Source organism: Caretta caretta, chromosome 6 (genome assembly GCF_965140235.1).
Source record: "Caretta caretta isolate rCarCar2 chromosome 6, rCarCar1.hap1, whole genome shotgun sequence".
In the NCBI taxonomy this organism is placed as follows: Eukaryota; Metazoa; Chordata; order Testudines; family Cheloniidae; genus Caretta; species Caretta caretta.
The window spans coordinates 34,157,139-34,178,533 of record NC_134211.1 but is presented as its reverse complement, the minus strand read 5'-3'; the positions used below and the strand labels follow the sequence as shown (position 1 = coordinate 34,178,533).

The window sequence follows — 21,395 nt, the reverse complement described above, 5'->3', positions numbered from 1 at the left end:
TGCATTAGGCGAGGTATTTCCAGTAGAGATAAGGAGGTGGTAGTACTGTTACACAAGGCACTGGTGAGACCTCACCTGGAATACTGTGTGCAGTTCTGGTCTCCCATGTTTAAGAAGGATGAATTCAAACTGGAACAGGTACAGAGAAGGGCTACTAGGATGATCCGAGGAATGGAAAACCTGGCTTATGAAAGGAGACTCAAGGAGCTTGGCTTGTTTAGCCTAACCAAAAGAAGGTTGAGGGGAGATATAATTGCTCTCTCTAAATATATCAGAGGGATAAATACCAGAGAGGGAGAGGAATTATTTAAGCTCAGTACCAATGTGGACACAAGAACAAATGGATATAAACTGGTCATCGGGAAGTTTAGACTTGTAATTAGATGAAGGTTTCTAACCATCAGAGGAGTGAAGTTTTGGAATAGCCTTCCAAGGGAAGCAGTGCGGGCAAAAGACCTATCTGGCTTCAAGATTAAACTTGATAAGCTTATGGAGGAGATAGTATGATGGGATAATATGATTTTGGCAATTAATTGATCTTTAAATATTCATGGTAAATAGGCCCAATGGCCTGTGATGGGATGTTAGATGGAGTGGGATCTGAGTTACTACAGAGAATTCTTTCCTGGGTATCTGGCTGGTGAATCTTGCCCATATGCTTAGGGTTCAGCTGATCGCCATATTTGGGGTCGGGAAGGAATTTTCCTCCAGGGCAGATTGGAAGAGGCCCTGGAGGTTTTTCACCTTCCTCTGTAGCATGGGGCACGGGTCACTTGCTGGAGGATTCTCTGCACCTTGAAGTCTTTAAACCATGATTTGAGGACTTCAATAGCTCAGACATAGGTGAGAGGTTTATCGCAGGAGTGGGTGGGTGAGATTCTGTGGCCTGCATTGTGCAGGAGGTCAGATTAGATGATCATAATGGTCCCTTAATGGTGACCTTAATATCTATCTATGAGAAAAGGTGAGATAAGCATAAATGAATTAATGGTCATGTGGCAAGGATAAAAGAGCATAGAAGCACATAACATCTACAGCTATTAAAATGGTGTAACACATGAAACAGGGAGAAGAACTGATGATGTATGACTAGGATAGGTTGAACTTAAGAGGAGAAAAATTCTGCGTGAATATCTGAAAGAGCTTCCCTACAGCACAACCTATGAGGCTATGGCATAGTAGCAATCTAAGGTCCTAATCCTGCAGTGGAAGTACTCGCATGCATATGTTTGTTCACATGTGCACAAGTCTATTGTATTGTTCACATGTGCACAAGTCTATTGTATTGTTCACATGTGCACAAGTCTATTGTATTGTGGCTGTAAAAGAGAAAATACAATTCTTTATGAGGTAGTTCATCTAGAGTGGCCCAAATCTTGAGGTCTTTAGTCAGTTTTGACTCAGTCTGTTCTTCGGCAAACTTCTACTGAAGCTAATATGAGTTTGCTTGACTAACGTCTAAGTAATAATTGAGAGTTTTGTTGTGCCCCCAAAATCTATACATTGATCTCCTTCTTCTGCATATTCACCCTCTTCTCACTTGGCTCCCTGGTTAACATCCCTCCACCTTCCCTTTCCTTGGACTCTCTGTTAGGTTGAGCGATCTGTACAGGTACTTGGAGGGCAATGAGAGAGAAAGGCAGACTGGGTTTGCCGGAGTGGGAGGGTGCAAATGTTGTCTCCTGTTTTGCCGAGTGGCACTTGTTGCTATATTAGTTCCATAGCACTCGTCTACTGTGGGTATCCCTTCTTAAGGGTGATCCTCGGGACAGCTGCTAGTTTAGCAGTCTTGTGAATAGGGGCAGATGGAGGCAGCCACAGGGGACCCAGATTCGTCATGGAGGCACCAATCTCCCTCTGATCACCTAGAATCTACTGGATTTGTTGTTGGGCCCATGGTGAGCAGGGAACAGGACCCTGATTTCCCACAATGGAATGATTAAGGAGAAATCTCTGCAAGAAGAACCTTGCAAACATTTCCCCTCTCATAACTCCCTCTGGGCCAGTTTTCACACACAAGGATATGATCAGACCCTGAGTAAGGACCTGAATTTGGTCCAGTGTTTGGAAATGTCCATGCTTAATGATAAAGTATCTCACTGGATCTTTGTCATGAACTGATGAGTCAAAAGAATAGGCAGAATTAATAGAAATGTAGCAGACTGCTATTAAAGATGATTTATGCAAAATCATACACACAGTTCCTATAGTTATTAGTAGAGGGATATGCCAGTGACATTAATAGTAGCCTAATCTTCTTCAAATTCTTTGTCTAGCTAAATAAAACACAAAAATTGGAAATGGAAAACTGGTTCCAGGACTTGTGACTCATTCATAAAAGGTAAAGTCATGCAATATTAACTCCTTACTACCCAAAGCAAAGGGGCCCTGAATTCTTCCAGATCCATTTTTGTAAATGGACCTAGAGATTCCTCCCTTAAAAGAAAACTGCATCCATTTTCCTGAGCACATTGTTCTAGAATTTTAAGAATATTCCTCACTATTACTAATTCTTCTTAAAATATATATTAACTGCATTTGCCAGTTGAGTCTCCTGTTAGTGGCAGCAAAATGGGTTCCTAATACAAGAGACTACAGGCCAGGTTCCAAACTGATTTAGTGCTACTTGAATGAACAAACCTAAATTTTAATGTTTGATACTTAAGCAGAAGTGGCAATGTTCGTATATTTTTCTTCTGATAAACTAGTGTTAAAACAGAATGGAACCTGGCTGACAATTTTTTATGGAGAATTCCTATTCTGCAGGTAGAAAAGGGGTACTAGTGGCTCACGAAAGCTTATGCTCAAATAAATTGGTTAGTCTCTAAGGTGCCACTAGTACTCCTTTTCTTTTTGCGAATACAGACTAACACAGCTGCTACTCTGAAACCTATTCTGTAGGTGTGATTGCTATTCATTAATCAGCCATAATCCTGTATGATGGGTCTATATTAAAACTATTTTGTGTGTGTAGTAGAATCAATATAGAACATTAGGTAAGAGCAAATATTAAACTTGGGATTTTCATAGGTGCCTAAAGCAGTACAAACCTAACTCTCCTTGAATTTGGGCCCTAAAATATTGTTGCAGAATAAGTTTGTGTTACTGAAATTCAATGGGAGGTTGAGTGCCTAACTCCCTTAGGCACCTATGAAAATCCCAGCCTAAATGGCCAAGTGCCTAGCTGCTAATCTAGTTGCTACTTTACAGCTATACATACTACAAAAAAACCACTGCATTTGGTTCTATTTTGTGCCGTTGTTGGCAATTTCAGCAGACTGCTGTGGGTCCCTGTGATAGCCTCTGTCCTTCATGCCCTTGGAGATTTTTTCAAATATTTTGGCATTTTGTATTTTGGAACGGAGTTCTGATAGCACGGATTCATCTCCACATACAGTGATCAGATCCAGTACCTCCCGTTCGGTCCATGCTGGAGCTCTTTTGCGATTCTGGGACTCCATGGTCACCTCTGCTGATGAGATCTGCACAGTCACCTGTGCTGATCAGCTTGCCACACTGGCCAAACAGGAAATGAAATTCAAAAGTTCGCGGTGCTTTTCCTGTCTACCTGGCCAGTGCATCCGAGTTCAGAGTGCTGTCCAGAGCGGTCATAATGGAGCACTGTGGGATAGCTCCCAGAGGCCATTACAGTCGAATTGCGTCCACACTAACCCAAATTAGACCCGGCGATGTCGATTTCAGCGCTAATTCCCTCGTCGGGGAGGAGTACAGAAATCGATTTTAAGAGCCAATTAAGTCAACGAAAATGGCTTTGTTGTGTGGACGGGTGCAGGGTTAAACAGATCTAATGCTGCTAAATTCGACCTAAACTCTTAGTGTAGACCAGGGCTGAGGGTCATGGTAACTAGAGGTATTCCCTGCAGACCAAAGTGGAGGTACATTGGAGAAGCATTTTGGGAACATTAAACTCTCACTGTCCTTTGCTGTATTTACTTAGTAGAAAAATGAAGAAATCCATTTTCTATCACATTGAATGTATCACTTTTCACCAGGACTAATTTTTTAAGCACTAATGCCTCTAATATTACTCTCCAAACAATCCACCATATCTACAAATTCTTCAGACTAGTGCAGGCCACCCTTACCTCATTTTTGAAAATACAACCTCCAAAGAATGATACTTTTAGATGCTTTGGAGAATCAGAATACTTTGCTGCCTACCTAATTAAGTTATTTCTTCTTTGTTCAATAACAAGATGGTGGCATATTCTAATCTGTACACAGTATGATGAACAAAATAACTATACCAGCTGTGGGCCTCTCTGTACCTGCACAGAGTTGAACCTTTTCAGTTTAGTTCTAAAACAGATGCTTACAAGCTGATTTTATTAAATAGTACAGTAAAAGTTGTGTTATCCAGCACTTTACCAACCCAGAAAACTCTATAAACCGGCATTTCTGATCTTTATTGAAAGTTGGGTTTATAGTCCAGTTGGTGTGGGGCCGGCAGGCTCCCTACCTGGCTCCCCAGAAGCGGCGACATGTCCTTGCTGCTCCTAAGCAGAGGAACAGCCACGGGGGCTCCATGTGCTGCCGCCGCCCCGAGCACTGGCTCCACAGCTCCCATTGGCTAGGAACCATGGTCAACGGGAGTTGCTGGGGCAGCACCTGAGGGCAGAGGCAGCGCACAGAGCCGCCAAGCCATGCCTCCACCTAGGAGCAGCAGGGACATGTCACTGCTTGCGAGGAGCCACCCGAGGCACGCGCCACCTGGATCCGCCACCCTGAAATCCCTCCCGTACTCCAACCCCCTGCCCCAAGCCCCCTACCACACCCAAACTCCCTCTCAGAACCCATGCCCTGATCCCCCCTGCAACCAAACCCATTCACTCTTAGTTAACTGGAATTTTTGACTTACCCGCACCCCTTGTTCCCCCACCCCCCACCTGCTGGATAACAAAGCTTTTTAGATATTCTTGGGCCATGAGGAAACTACAAAGTGGAAAAGAGTCATTTCCTCTGGTAAGTTTATGTAAAGTGAGACACGGGGGACAGGTAACTGTATGCAATCCTTATGATTTTAAGAAAGATTTTATAGTCATGAGATTATATGGTGATTGAAAGATCTGTAGAGGCTAGGGGCCTTCTTTTTTGTGATATGCATGCTATTGTTTGGTCAGTCTCCTTTTTTGGGTTCTTTTTAAATTTTTACCTCCCTGTATTTGTAAGGGATAAGGACGTACAAGAATAAAAAAGGATAAATAAATTAAAAGTCAATGTATGTAGAAATTATTCATGTTAAATATTATCATGGCACAATTATTTGAATTTTATCTGCATACGGGGCTCAATCCTGCAAGGTAATGGGTGCCCTCAACTCCCATTTAAGCCAATGGGAGTGCTCTCAGACTTTGCAGGATCAAATCCCGTATGTGAGAGGGAATAAACCTTACATTAACATTCTAGCTGCACACAATCTGCACAACCTAGAAAAGTATTGTTCAATATCTCATCGGGAGGGACAACCCTGTAACTGCCTAAAAAAGTCTTGGTCCTACCCAGTGGAGTTGAATGGATATTAATGGGGGCAGAATTTGGTTCAGTAAACGTTATCGCAGAATACATTGGTATTATACAATATCTATGGAGTTGTTAATTATCTGTGCAGATAAATGATGGCTAAAGCAGTTTTAGAATAATTTACAAATTTAATCACTATTTCAAGTGAAAAATCAACTTTATGACTTTTAAAAAATTACGTGCCGTAAAGAAGCACCTTCTATCAATGTCCATGACCTCTTTCTATATATCTATATCTACAGATTTAAATTGCTAGCAAATGTTAACAAATTGCACTTTTTCTTAGTGGAGTAATTACTATTATTAATAGTGTTTTGTGACTGAAAGGCATATCATGCAGTACAAATAAATTGGCAGGAAAATTGTATTTCTGTCTTGCATTAATTTTCACTGAATGAAATAGAGCTATAACCTGTCTTAGGGGTGGGTCTACACGGCAATAAAACACCTGGCCTATGGCTGCTGACTTGGGCTTGCAGGGCTCGGACTGCAGGGCTATCAAATTGCAGTATAGACATTCAGGAGCATTTTACATTCACTTCACACTTATGTAAAAGAACACACAGCGTGCTGTGTGAATCAAATCCTCTGACCTTAAACTTCTTAACACTGCAGGAATGTCTACATTGCAACAAAACATTCATGGGTGGCCCATGTCAGCTGATTTGGGCTTGGGCTCCCAAACATGAATGTCTACACTGCAATTTTATAGCCCTGCAGTGTGAGCCCAGGTCAGCTGACATGGGCCAGCCACAAATGTTTTATTGCAGTGCAGACATACCCTCAGTGTTAAGAAGTTTAAGGTCAGAGGATTTGATTCACAAATGCACTGCACCCTGTTTGTTCTTTTACACAAGTGTGAAGTGAATGTAAAATGTTCCTTTTCTGATTTGGTAGCAATTTACACTCACCTGTCATTCACTTTGCAGTGGTGCAAATGACTGCACAAGTGCAGGGCAATGGAAAACTGAGCCCACAAGGAGCAATTCAAAAATATTTCGTTCAGAAGCCAAGATACTATCCTTGATGAGAACATGGAACTCCCACTACTGCCAATGGGAGTTGCTTGCCTTGATTGGGGGCAGTATATGAACCAAGGAATCTTAAGAAAACAATTTCTAAACTTTGTGTTTATATTTTTGCTCTTTTTCTTATGTATTTGCTGTGATTTGACAGAGCATTTGAGGTCAGCTGTCAGACTAGCAGTGGAGATGGAGTAAAGCATCTTTATTCTAAACCCTTGCTAACACAGTTTTCAGCTGTGACTCAGACAGAGAGGGTAAGTTTACTGATTATACTCTGCTTTCTCTACTGTGGTGAAATGGGTTGCAGAGGGAACAGATCAAAAGCCAAACATTTCTGAATACTTTTTCCTTTTATGGAATACAGCTTTTATATCATCATTTCCTGGAGACTGTGTTCTAAGCTACCCAGTGATAGAAGAAAGTTCCCTGTATCCACTGATCTATATCTGACAACAAATTTGAACCCTAAGGAAATCCATTTTTACCTATCTATTTTAAGCAGAGGGTGTACAACAACAGACAAGAACTAAACAAAACTTATTTATACTGCATGTCACTCAGTGTGAGAATAAGTAGAATCTGGTGTTTGCCTTGTTTAAAACAACTAAATCTTTTATCTTATAGTCCACAAAGTGGTTTAACTGAACCTATGTTCTACTCGTCCATCCTTTTCCACTTCACTTGTGGCATTGAGTTAAAAAATAATTTTTAGAGATTTTTATTTGTAACTGATGATTTCGAAGCTGTTGCTGTTACTCCGTGGTTTGGTTTCGAAATGGTATTGTGGATCATTTGATTTAATAAAAATAGCAACAGTAACATAATGATAGAATCCTTTGGAATGGAAGAAGGTCATACAGAGCCTGATCCAATGCCTGTTGATGAACATACTTCCACTGACTTGAATGGACATTTGATCATGCTCATAGTGCATCCTTATGAAACATGGCAGGACTAATTTTGTTATTCCTAATCCATCGATGGCTGCCTTGTCCAGCATTGGATATCTCCAGTGATGGTTTTTCCAAAGCATCCCTTGAAAGCTTATTTTGTTGTATGTTTTTTTAAAGAGGTTTCTAATATTTAACTTAGAGAGGTAAAGCCAGCAGCTTAATGGCAGCATGAATCAAAAGGTAACCAGCTGGCTCATGTCAGACCAGGGAGCATCTGGCACTCTACACTACAACCCTGGGACTGTAACCTGGTTTCCACGTGGAGATTCTGAGCCCTGGTGGTTTTAAGGCTGCATACTGTCACCCAATATCCCAAAATAAGTCACTTCACCTTCACAGGGGAATGGTGGTGAACTCTGAAGAGTTTCTAGTGAATTATTTTCCCTACTACAGGTTTTCTGTGGGAGGGCAGATCAGATCCTACCATTCTTGCTATAGTGCATTGTTAGTGATTGTCTGTCCTTTGACACTTGAGATTCCACTCCATCCGAGCTCTGCTTATGGGGCCACAGGAGCAACCCCAATTGATGCCAGTGATGTAAGGTCACTCCTGTGAATGATCGGGTGTGAAGGAGCCACTCCTCTCCTCTCCTTCCCACCCGTGACCCAGCATGCCTCTTTTTACCCCTTACACCCAAGGGAAGGGAGACTGCAGGAAGTGTCAGGGTAAATTCTCCACTGGTTATTCCCAGTGAGTTTAAGGCCAGTTTGTTGCTTATGTAATACCTCTGCCTTAGTGTACCAGAGAATCTGACCCCGTACGTTTTACAGTTTAAAGTGTCTAAATAAAAAACTGGAATGCTAATGCATGTGTCTTTATTAGGAAAGAAAGTATATGCTCATATTTTGCAAAAATCCTAGGCCCTCTAAGACACTGTGGAAGTGTATAGGAGACACAAAAGCACCTCAGTTAGCCAAGGGAGAGTGTTTTCTAGAGATGGGGTTGGGCACCAAAGGAGATGAAAGATGAAAGATTTCACATCTAGCAGTGTAGCAGGCATGACTCTGTCCTGGCCTGAAATAATTCCTGATATTTCAGCCCCAGGGTTCTCTTGAGTACTTGTCTGTCAGCTATGCCAAATTATATGATGTGCCAAATTATATGTTTCTATGTCTACTGAGAATTAGGTAAAACAACCAAATTCATTTTCCTTTGTGACCTGAGAAAGGACTGAATCCATCTTTTATGGAGTAATGTGCTCAAGCTCTAAAGCTGTTTTGGATCCAAATTTTCACCAAGTTCAGAGGTTGCTCAGATCGCAGCATTTTGTTCGATCCTATGTCTCCGGAGATGAAAAGTAAGGGTTTGTTTACATTATAGAGTAACACCCTTTAGTGACTTCTAAAGGACACTAACATGTTGTGCACTGATTGGTCTATGTGCACTAAAGGTTCTGTAGTGTGCTTTAACCTAGCACTGTTTCAAAGAGCACTACATTAAAGCACACCAGCAGAGTCATGGCACTTTTGTAGCTGCTGCTATGACTCCTGTGACCAGTGTCACTAGTGTAATTCACCAAAGCAAGCATGGCAACAGTTTTAAAAGTCAGCCTGGGAAAATCAAACTTTTGCTAGACAAATTCTTCCTGTTCTTTCATGAAACAGTTAGATCAAAACTTTTTATGTTAGTAAAAGACAGTTTACAATTAACAGTTCATGTAAAAGGCATTGAATATTAAATTATCTGTGCCTCGTCTTCCTCCAGACAAAACAATCTCCCACTGAAGAGTAAAGATTGAGTAGACTTTGTAGAATTCTATATTTATTACCATTTTTGACTGATAATACCAATATTTATTTTTTAGCATTTTTTTTCTATTTTTATCAATTTAAACTTTCACAGTTGTGGAAAATTAAGCAGAGACACTCAGATAAGTTATTTAATGTTAGTAGACATTGAGATTCAAAAAGTTAAAACTTACAGTTGTTAAAAATCCAAATTGTCAATATCCTATGTCAAAATATATAAAATAAATAGCCTTACATCAAACTCTAATAAGTACCGAAGCAGCATTTTTCTTACTTTGCTTATCTGTAAATTTGGATTATAATCCATAGTGTGTGTGTGTGTGTGTGTGTAATGAAATCCATGTTTATTGACGTACCAATAAAAAGCTAATCCTTCAAGACTAGGAATGATGCAGTGATTCAGAGTTGGGAGAAAATAATAGGGTTCAAGTGTTGAACCTGTTCAGGATTGGTAGGCTACTCTATCCTTTACTGACCGAGAACTGTAGGTGGTGATTATTCTTCTCAGTGCACACAGACATAATGTATCTGCTGTTCACCAGCCAGAAAATGAATATAGTTAACATTTGCCTTCATGGTAAACTGAGCAGTGAGTTCTGCCTCTGATATCCACCTTGTTCCGTGATTTAGTTAGTGTGTGTTAAGAGGACATTAAATAATACACATACGTGTTTGTTTCTCATTTCTTCTCTCTTGTGCCTCCTATTAGTGATACTGAGAGCTAACAAAACTATAAATGTAAATTCAAGCCATGATGTTTCTCTAATTTTTACCAGCACATAAATTTTAGCAGGTAGCTGATACTTCGGGAGATAAATTGAACAAAGAGAGAATATTAATTACCCATCTGCCTAGTGGATACTGTTTCTATTTTGTTTAATTTCTAGTTAAAGTTTAAACTAGAAAATTAAGAATCTTACAGTAATGCACCAACAAGCTGTTGTTGGTTAGAGTTTCATAGTGACATGAACAATAAGAAGGTAGTTAGTATGCAAGCCAGATCTGCCCTACTTTAATGGAACCAGGATAACTAAGCAGTTGATCGGTCTTTGCTAATTTGATAGAATCATTAAATCATACATCAACAAATCTGACTTGCTCACTCAGTGAGTTGTTTTGGTTTAGCTGTAGAAAGTTGTCCAACTGCTGTGTAAGTGTATATACACACCCATGCACTGATGTCAAACCCAATCTAGTTTGCATTCTCTCTAACCAATACCTCTTTTCAGTGCAATAGTATTTATTTGCTTTTATGGTGGGGTGACTGTAGTCCTGCATTCTGTCCAGGGAAGCCTATCTGAAGCAGGACCTTTGTGTGAGGCAATTAACAAAATCCAGCCACTGAGTAGATTAAACTCTTATGTGTTTACTAACCATGTTCCTAAACTGACCACCAGGGGTCGCAGTAAGGTTTTAGTGCTTAGTTTGTGACTACAATATAGAGTGAACACCACTTAAAATAATTCTTCACGTTATATAGCATTTTTCCTCTTCAACTTGCTTTATAGACATTAACTAATTAACCCTTACAATATCCACGTGAAGTGGGTATTATCATCCCCTATTTGATGGAAAAGCTAAGTAAGAGGTGTTAAGGGGACAACATTTTTAAGCATCCATTAATCTGAGGTACCTCAATTTTTAGGTATCCAATTTGAGACACCAAGGGTCTGGTTTGTTTTTTAGAGGTGTCATGAACCTACAGCTTCCACTGATTTCCACTGGAGTTGTGGCTGCTTCGCACCTCTGAAGTAGTTTCTAGAGTAAGGTAATAGTTCTAACACCTCTCGTTTAGGCATCCAAAATTAGTGGAAGTTTTTGTGGATTTGAACTTGGAAGCAAATTTTCAGAGTTGATGTCTGAGACAAGATTCAGAAGTTACTGGCTCCCAGTTCTGTGCTCACACCACTAAACCAGGCTCTTAGTCTGAGCATAGACAGTACATAATGAAAACATTGAAGGTGTATATATACTTACAGGACTGCAGTTGTAACCTACACACCTCCTGGGTGTGGTGTTCTGTCCCATCTGGTGGCACTGAAATCAGTTAGAGAGAGAGAGATTAATGAGTCTGCTCTACAGCCTTAGCTAAGGGCCATATCATAGGCGCCAACTCCATGGGTGCTCTGAGGCTGGAGTACCCACGGGGAAAAATTAGTGGGTGCTCTGCACCCACTGGGAGCCAAGTTCTCCTCCCGCCACCCCATCTCGTCCTCTCCCCCTCCCGCCCCCGCAGCACACCATGTCCCCGCTCCTCCACCTACCTCCCAGCGCTTCCTGCCCGGCCGCCACCAAACAGCTGTTTGGCAGCATTAGCACGCTCCGGGTGGGTGGGGAGGAGCGGAAACGTAGCACTCTCAGGGGAAGAGGCAGGGCTGGGATTTGGGGAAGGAGTTGTAATATTGGCAGAGAGGGGGCGGAGTTGGGGCGGGGACTTTGGGGAAGGGGTGGAAAGAGGCTGGAAAGGGGTGGGGCCTCATGGAAGAGGTGGAGTGGGGGCAGAGCGGGGGTCGAGCACTCACGTGAAAGAGGGGAAATTGGCGCCTATGGGCCATATGGCTTTAGCTCATGCAGTAGAGGCTCATGAACTAAGCTCCAGAGGTCCCAGCTTCGATCCTGACTACGAACCACCGGGGTCTGTCAGTGTTACACAGTGCTAATATTTTTCTATCTTTAATTACAGTAACAAATCTATATAATACAATTTAAAATGATAGGATTGTGCACTTTAACTCTGTTCTTCTAATAAAGTAGCAGTTGCTTTCTTTCCCCCTTGTTGCTAATAGATTTTATGCAAATGGAGCCATAAAATTCCTGCCAACCTTTATTTGGCATAATTGGTTTTTTCACTTTGCATAACTCTCACTGGAAAAGAGATGCCCCAGGCTGACCTGGGTTCTTTGGAAGAGACCTAATAGCTATGGGAAGCTAGTAATTTACCACAGAAACCTCAAAACTCTAAGCTTGCTAAAAATACATGTCCCACATTTTTTCAGCATTCTTAAAAGCAGAAAAAATCATCTTGAAAAGTACAAGTAAGAAAGAGTCCCCGGGAAATATGTTCTTGGACCGTGATGACTAGATTGCCTTAATAAGTCCACCAGGTAGTCTTTTCTTTGAAGCAAAAGTTGTAATATATGATCTTGATTACTATATAGTCCCTGTCACCCAAATGGATCCAAAAGCTGTACAAATGATTTCCATAAGAATTACAGTAACCACTGCTGAAATTCAGCTACTCTTGGGGTTAAATATGGTAGGTGTTTACCTGTGTTCTCAGCAACACTGCCTGATAGTTTAAGACAGGAAGTGAAGAATACTTCCTCCCGTTGAAAGTGCATAGAGAATTTAGGTAGGCAAATATAATTTCCAGAGTTGAAATTTGGTCAGGACAAGAGTTAATATCTTCGGCTTTGCAAAAACGGCTACAGGATCAGACAGGACAAAGCCCTTAACGCTAGTGTTAGCTATTGATGCATTACCTAGTGCAAAATAGTGGCACTGAACCTCAAACCCACTTGAACTGAGCCAGGTTTCAGAGTAGCAGCCATGTTAGTCTGTATCTGCAAAAAGAAAAGGAGTATTTGTGACACCTTAGAAACTAACAAATTTATTTGAGCATAAGCTTTCGTGAGCTACAGTTCACTCCGATGAAGTGAGCTGTAGCTCATGAAAGCTTATGCTCAAATAAATTTGTTAGTCTCTAAGGTGCCACAAATACTCCTTTTCTTTGAACTGAGCCAGGCATTCAAGATTTAATGTGTTCATCAGCTTTGTTCTAGTCTCCTGAATGTTTGGTGAACATGGACTGAATGTCTGCATAGTTTGGAAGCCAGTAAACCTCCATTCCTGAAATCAGCCTCCCTTCTTCTTTCCCCCAATAATACTAGAGTAATCTAAAGTAAGATGGGGGGCTCTGATGAGTGTGAGAGGGCTAGAAAGCTGGCTGAGGCTTGTTCTTAGGATATTCCAGTTTGTTAAACCCAAACCGCTAAAAAAAAAAAAACGTGCAGAGGTATGATTCAATTGTAACTGCAGGAGTGAGCCTCCAGGGACCAATTTGTGAAAACCCTTTGCTAACCAAACTGTGCATACCATATCTATTCAATTCTAGCTCAGAGGAAAAGTGGCACCTCCTGAATCAGCAACATTTCCTCTTGGGGATTTTCCTTTCTCATCCTCCTTAGCATATCAGATCTGAGATCACATTCTGCAGTAGTAAGGTTGCAGTGTTTGTTCAGGGATATATTGTAGGTATCAATTGCACACTCTCCATTTTTTAGAGAGCTTTTTGAAAGGGCAGTTTATAGTCACAAGCAAATCAGATGCGGAAAGTCTGAAAAATCTCCTAAGAAACTGGAAAAAAAAATGAAGCAAAATAAGGAATAAATATATAAATATTCTTTTAAATATTTTATCATGTTATATTTGATCTTTGAAATTTTAGTTAATAAAATGCAAGAAGACACATCATTTTTAATTTTAAACTTTATTACTGTTTGTTGTTATAAAGTGATCCCCAGTGTTTGAACATAGATTTTAAATGGATTTGATTTGTATTTTTGGCATACACTATAGTCTGTGGATCACAAGGCATCTCAGTGCTTATCCCTTGAGGTTAACTTGAAACAGACATTCCCAGCAGTGCATGGTCTTTTTAGTCCACATTGCAGTCCATCGTGTCTCTCACCACCTACCATGCCAACCCTACCTGAAGACGAGGGACAGACACCAGAAGCACAGCTCACCAGTTCTTCTCCAGTCAAAGTAAGCAAACTTAAAAATCTTATCTATTAATACTGTGTTGCACAAATCTAAGACTGAACCCTATCACTTTGTATACTTTCTGAAGTTTGTAAAATTATATACAGATTTTGTACATAGCTTTTATAAAGGAAAATCATGCCTCAGCAATCTATTAGAATGCTTTGAGGGTGTCAACAAATATGTGAACTAAGGTGATCCAGTGGATATAGTGTACTTGAACTTTCAGAAAGCTACATGGTCCCTCACCAAAGGCTCTTAGGCAAAATAGGTGGTCATGGGATGAGAGGGAAGGTCTTCTCGTGGATCAGTAACTGGTTAAAAGATGGGAAACAAAGGGTAGGAATAAATGGTCAGTTGTTACAATGGAGATAGATAGGTAAATAGCGGAGTCCCCCAAATCTCTGTAGTGGGACCAGTGCTGTTCAACTTAGTAAATTATCTGGAAAAGGGGGTAAACAGTGAGGTGGCAAAGTTTGCAGATGATATTAAACTACTCAAGACAGATACTCAAGTCCAAAGCTGACTGTGAAGCGTTACAAAGGGATCTCAGTAACCTGAGCGACTGTGCAATAATATGACAGATGAAATTCAATGTTAGTAAGTGCAAAGTAACGCACATTGGAAAAAATCGTCCCAGCTATACATACAAAATGATGGCATCTAAATTGGCTGTTACCACTCAAGAAAGATCTTGGAGTCATCCTGAAGAGTTCTCTGAAAACGTTGGTTCAGCGTGCAGTGGTAGTCCAAAAAAGCTAGCAGAATGTTAGGAACCATAAGGAAAGGGAGAGATAATAAGACAGAAAATATAATGCCACTATATTAATCTGTGAATACTGCATGCAGTTCTGGTTGCCCCATCTCAAAAAAGATATTTTAGAACTTGAAAAAGTACAGAGAAGGGCAACAAAAATGATTAGGGGTATGGAACAGCTGCCATAAGAGGAGAAATTAAAAAGACTGGGGCTGTTTAGCTTAGAAAAGAGATGATTAAGGGAGGATATGACAGAAGTCTATAAAATCATCAGTGGTGTGGAGAAAGTGAATAGGGGAGTGTTATTCACTCGTTCACATAACACAAAACCAGGGATCACCCATTGACATTAATAGGCAGCAAGTTTAAAACAAATATAAGGAAGTACTTCTTCACATAACACCCACTCAGCCTGTGGAACTCATTGGCAAGGAATGATGTGAAGGCCAAAATATAACTTGGCTCTAAAAAGAATTGAAGGATAGGTCCATCAGTGGCTATTAGCCAAGATGGTCATGGATGCAACCCCATGCTCTGGGTATCCCTAAGCCTTTGTTTGCCAGAAGCTGGGACTGGATGACCAGGGATGGATCACTAGATAGATTGCACTTTTCTGTTCAGTCCCTCTGAAGTATCTGACACCAACCACAGTCAGAAGACAGGAGATTGGGCTAGCTGAACCATTGGTCTGGTCCTGTTGATCAGTATTTGTATACTTAAAGTTCTTCCATTACATCAAATGGTTTATATATATAATGGATGAGAGCTCTACTTTTTCAAGTATAGTACCTTCAGTTTGTTTTGGAAACTTATATTACTTACTTATTATAACATTCTTTGCTATTTATTCCAAAGCTGCCCAAAAATGTCATGTTCTTCCAGAGACCATGAATAAAAAAGAATTATGAAAACATACGCATACTGTCTGTTTTATTGCAACAAGGAATTGGAGTAATTTTCTTTGCATTTTCAGAACTAAATTGCAGTATAATGTACAATAACTTAACATCTGAGGAAAGAACTGAGTCTTGTAGACGCTTTAAGCTAAAACTAGAAGCACTGTTGCCCTCAGAGCTACAGAGCTTGTTTCTGAAGATGTTATCTTGTTGATGCATGATGGAAATCTATTCTGTCTACAGCATCTATCAGCACTTCACTCATCACAACGGTATCTGATCATGTAACAAAATTACATAAAGTCCAAATGGGTAGGCTACATAGAAGTCTACATGCAAATTTGTAATTTTAGATAAATAACCAATAAAATACAGTTTGGCCTTCAAATAATTTGTATGTTCCTTTAAAGATTTTTTTAAAAAAATTTCTCAACCAATTGGTTTTTTTTAATAAAAATCCTATTCTTTCCTGAGATAAGTATGAATGTCTAGCTGAACAAAACAACATCCTTACATATAACAATTAAAGAATCACAGCCCCACCAGGTTATCCTGTTTTATGCAACCTGGTGAAAATGTAGAGAGGATTTATATCCTGGCATGATTTCAGTTAAAATTTATCATTGTCACTGGAGCTAGGACACTGTATTCTACACTTTGGATAAAAACATCCGCTTCTTTTCTTTTAACATCATAGGAAAATATTGTCAGCAATGAACCCTTCATTGATTTGTCATGCATTCCATCAAAATTGCACATTTTGCTGAGGGTTAGTTTCCTGGTTTCAGATAAACACCCCAGTTGATTTCAAGTTTAGCAAATGATTAGTTGGGAACATACAGTAGGTCAAGCAGATTACTTTTATCTGTCATGTGCAAATTGTATTTGAATGTACTAGATACTCATTGTGAGCTTGCTAGGCAGAGCACATTAGAAGAGGACTAGTATGAGAAACATGAACATCTAGCCCTAAAAATTTTTTTAATCTGGATGGATATAACAGCATAGCCTCCTGTTCTAAAAACAAGTTTAAAATAAACTACAGTAAGTGACAGATTATGAATCTTTGTTTACCAGGCAAAACACTTGCTTTTCAGAGGAATGTCATTTTAAGGGGTAAGAAAACAGAAGAAAGAATTTAAGCAACAAGCTACTTTTAATCCTATCTAAATGTTTGGAACAAGGATTACAACTGGCAAATGTCTGGGCTAGGAGTTGAACGTGTATGTGCCTGTCACCACCAGTGGGCCGTACTGCAGCCTGAGTCCTACAGCATAATCTAGATATTAGCTTAAAATAATGATAAATAAAGTAGTTCTGTTTTTCACTAGCTGGAAAAATTCCCACTGAAGTCAATAGAAGCAGGGTTTTAAGTAAGGAGGAACACAGCTCCCTTTCAGGTTGGTGAAATGAGGACTTGCCAAGCAGGGGCAAGTCGGAGAAGCAGGAGAAGCTAGTGACTGATGGAGGAATTTCTGGGGCTCTGATCCTTTCCTGCTACTAAACAGAGCAACAGTAGTATCTGCTGGGAGAAGAGATGTCCCAACTTGAAGTCTTCCTACCTTCCTCTTTTTTCAGATACTAATATTTGTCCTCTAGGAGGCCCTCATTCTCTATAGGAGATAAACTCCATCCTATCTGCTTGCTTTATGTAGAACCTCTTTCCAGAAATTTTTAAGATATTTAAACTGCAGAAAATAGCATTGGGTTTTCCAAAATTTAAGGAAGAAACCTTGGGTCCATGTTTTTAATTTATTTTTACATCAATACAGATTCTCCAACTTGCCCAAGTCAAAACAACAATATTGGGTATGATTTTCAAAAGTACTCAGCATTGGCCTAACTCTGCTCCCATTTACTTTAGTGGGAAATGAGTTAGGCCGATGCTGAAGGCTTTTGAAAATCCCACTCAGTGACTTTAGGAAAAAGGATTGGTAAATACTAGGGATGTGCACCTACCCAGCTCCACACACTGCCCACACGCATGCACCCTTTTGCTTGGTTGGCTAAGGGTCTGCTTGTGGACATGTATGCCTTACAGATACATTGCTCCTCTTCTCTTCTCTCTTCTCCCTGCTCTCTTCTTCCTACTGCATCTTATCTCCACAGCATGATGCAACATTGAGACCTGTAATAACGGACACCAAAATTGGTGAGCGTGAGCACCCCCTCCTATTCTGATGCATTCTAACCCCTGACACTGAATAGGAATGTTGCCTGAATAGGGAGTGCAGGATAGGTCTTGTGTGTGTCCTGCCCCCATAGAACATTAAACAGATTTTTTTTTTGACAAGACCATTCATTCAGCACTGAAATGGTTTATACAGAATGAGTCAGCAGTGTGCCCTTGTTGCCAAGAAGGCCAATGGCATTTTGGGATGTATAAGTAGGGGCATAGCGAGCAGATCGAGGGATGTGATCGTTCCCCTCTATTCGACATTGGTGAGGCCTCATCTGAAGTACTGTGTCCAGTTTTGGGCCCCACACTACAAGAAGGATGTGGATAAATTGGAGAGAGTCCAGCAAAGGGCAACAAAAATGATTAGGGGTCTAGAACACATGACTTATGAGGAGAGGCTGAGGGAGCTGGGATTGTTTAGCCTGCAGAAGAGAAGAATGAGGGGGGATTTGATAGCTGCTTTCAACTACCTGAAAGGGGGTTCCAAAGAGGATGGCTCTAGATTGTTCTCAATGGTAGCAGATGACAGAACGAGGAGTAATGGTCTCAAGTTGCAGTGGGGGAGGTTTAGATTGGATATTAGGAAAAACTTTTTCACTAAGAGGGTGGTGAAACACTGGAATGCGTTAGGGAGGTGGTAGAATCTCCTTCCTTAGAGGTTTTTAAGGTCAGGCTTGACAAAGCCCTGGCTGGGATGATTTAACTGGGAATTGGTCCTGCTTCGAGCAGGGGGTTGGACTAGATGACCTTCTGGGGTCCCTTCCAACCCTGATATTCTATGATTCTATGATTGCTCAGGACACAAATCGTATCCCTTTTTCTGACTTTGATGTTGTGTCCCTTTATAAATTCACTTTCTTAGAATGAACTGACTTGCAATAACAACCAGAATCAATTGATCATAGGGTTTTAGAATTAAAAAAAAATTGAATAGTTTCCTACAGTTACATGAAGAAGCTAGAGACTAAATTATCTGGGGATATGTGATAGCAGATTTTTGAGGCTGTGTGTAATTCTCACCTGGGATTAGAACCTGGCTGTCTCAAGCCTTCTGTATTCTTTTCCAACTGCATGTTATCAGGGTCCAATGGAAGCTCTCCCTTTCCCTCTTTTTAGTATAGAGAGTCCCTTTACCATCTTCAAGCCGCCTCCTTCTTCAACTATAATCTTATTTTACTGGCTCTCCTGAGTTCTGATGACATATCATCCTATTATATTTTTAACTTTTCTTTTAGACCATTTACTTTATTCCATCATCCAGATCTTGATATTGCTCCTTTGACTGTTTTATTCCAAATTGTATGAGATATTGATTTTCTTTTAAATTGCTGGTTCTTATCCCCTTTATTTTGAAAGGGAAAAAAGCCTCTCATTTTTATTCTGTCTTGCTCTCCTATCAAGAGAGCTACAACTGTGAATCTCAGTATGCTACTGCCCTCTCTATGCCCCCAGTTCAGTAAATCACTTAAGTATATGTTTAAAGATGAGTTTAAGCCCCTTCGAAATCAAAGTTAAATTAAGCATGTGGCTATGTGCTTTGCTGAATAGGAATGGTTTTACGCATATGCTTAAAGTTAACTACATGCTTAAATACCTTGTGGAATTGGGGCCTAAGCGGGAAAGGAAAAAAAACATTTTAGTTGTCAGAACATTCTATGATAACAATAGCCAATCCTTGTGTTACATGAGTTACTTAAAACAAGAATCCATTTAACTAAAGGTTTCAGAGTAACAGCTGTGTTAGTCTGTATTCACAAAAAGAAAAGGAGTACTTGTGGCACCTTAGAGACTAACCAATTTATTTGAGCATGAGCTTTCGTGAGCTAGAGCTCACTTCATCGGAAGCTCATGCTCAAATAAATTGGTTAGTCTACGGTACCCCAAGTACTCCTTTTCATTTAACTAAAATAAGATTTACTCGATGGGTTTATTTTAAGGATAATCTGGTCAACTAAACTAAATATTTGTTATCTAGGTACCTGTATTGTCCTTGATTTCTCATGTACCCAAAACTCCCATTGACATCAATGAATTTTCAGTATGTCCCAGTATTGCAGGATCAAACTCTAATGTAAAAGATAGATAATTTAAATATTGGGTTGTCAATGCAAAAATTGACTTCCACAGGTAGGGAATGTAGGATTGTTTTCTTAGTTTAATTAAATTAGTTATTACTTTCTACTTCAAAGACTTTTACGCAAAGTAAGCAGTCATGGGATAAGAGGGACGGTCCTCTCATGGATTAGTAACTGGTTAAAAGATGGGAAACAAAGGGTAGGAATAAATGGTCAGTTGTTGCTATGGGGACAAGTAAATAGCAGAGCCCCCAAGGCTCTGTTCTAGGACAAGTGCTGTTCAACTTATTCATAAATTATCTGGAAAAGGGAGTGTCAAGGTTCCTTCCCCACTCTGAACTCTAGGGTACAGATGTGGGGACCTGCATGAAAACCTCCTAAGCTTATTTTTACCAGCTTAGGTTAAAACTTCCCCAAGGTACAAATTATTTTACCTTTTGCCCTTGGACTTTATTGCTGCCACCACCAAGCGTCTAACAGATATATAACTGGGAAAGAGCCCGCTTGGAAACGTCTTTTCCCCCCAAAATCCTCCCCAAATCCTGGGGAAGGCTTGATAAAAATCCTCACCAATTTGAACACAGACCCAAACCCTTGGATCTTAAGAACAATGAAAAAGCAATCAGGTTCTTAAAAGAAGAATTTTAATTGAAGAAAAAGTAAAAGAATCACCTCTGTAAAATCAGGATGGTAAATATGTTTTCAATCTAGTTACCCTGTAAGGTAGAGAATCCCTCTAGGCAAAACCTTAATTTACAAAAAGACACAAAAACAGGAATATCCATTCCATTCAGCACAGCTTATTTTCTCAGCCATTTAAACAAACAGAATCTAACGCATATCTAGCTAGGTTACTTACTAAGTTCTAAGACTCCATTCCTTTCTGTTCCTGGCAAAAGCATCACACAGACAGAGAGAACCTTTGTTTCTCCCACCTCCAGCTTTTTAAAGTATCTTGTCTCCTCATTGGTCATTTTGGTCAGCGAGGTTACCTTTAGCTTCTTAACCCTTTAAAGGTGTTTACCCTTCCCTTTATATTTATGACACGCCTCCCAAATCACAGATAGGGTGAAACGCTGGCTGGGATTTCTTCCTGGAGCTCTAGGAGAAAACAGAGTTAATAAGACACATGCACTCTAAATATACTACCAAGTATATAAAGACTAACAATATTTTCCACATCTCAAGGACGATTTTAACCAGTTGATTCTGGGAAACTTGCATGGGAGAGTGCATCAGCCACTTTGTTAGAAGCTCCTGAAATGTGTTGGATGTCGAAATCAAAATCTTGGAGAGCTAAACTCCACCAAAGAAGTTTTTTGTATTTTCCCATGGTGGTATGAAGCCACTGTAGAGCAGCATGGTCGATTTGCAGGTGGAAACGCCGTCCCCAAACATATGGGTGTAGCTTTTCCAGAGCGTAGACAATGGCGTAACATTCTTTTTCACTGACTGA

General features: G+C 40.1%; 1 protein-coding gene across 12 annotated transcripts in view; it reads left to right on the top strand.

The window, feature by feature from the left end:
* Positions 1-21,395, top strand: part of IRAG1 (inositol 1,4,5-triphosphate receptor associated 1) — a 137,967-nt gene that overhangs the window by 43,780 nt on the left and 72,792 nt on the right. For 8 of the 12 annotated variants that reach the window (XM_048852734.2, XM_075129410.1, XM_075129411.1 and 5 more), the window contains 2 exons: positions 6,718-6,820; positions 13,847-14,035. The exons of the other annotated variants lie outside the window; for them this stretch is intronic. In XM_048852734.2, coding sequence (XP_048708691.1) covers positions 13,967-14,035 — 69 coding nt within the window. In that variant the 5' untranslated portion in view covers positions 6,718-6,820; positions 13,847-13,966. The remainder of the gene's footprint in view (positions 1-6,717; positions 6,821-13,846; positions 14,036-21,395) is intronic. 12 annotated transcript variants of the gene reach the window in all.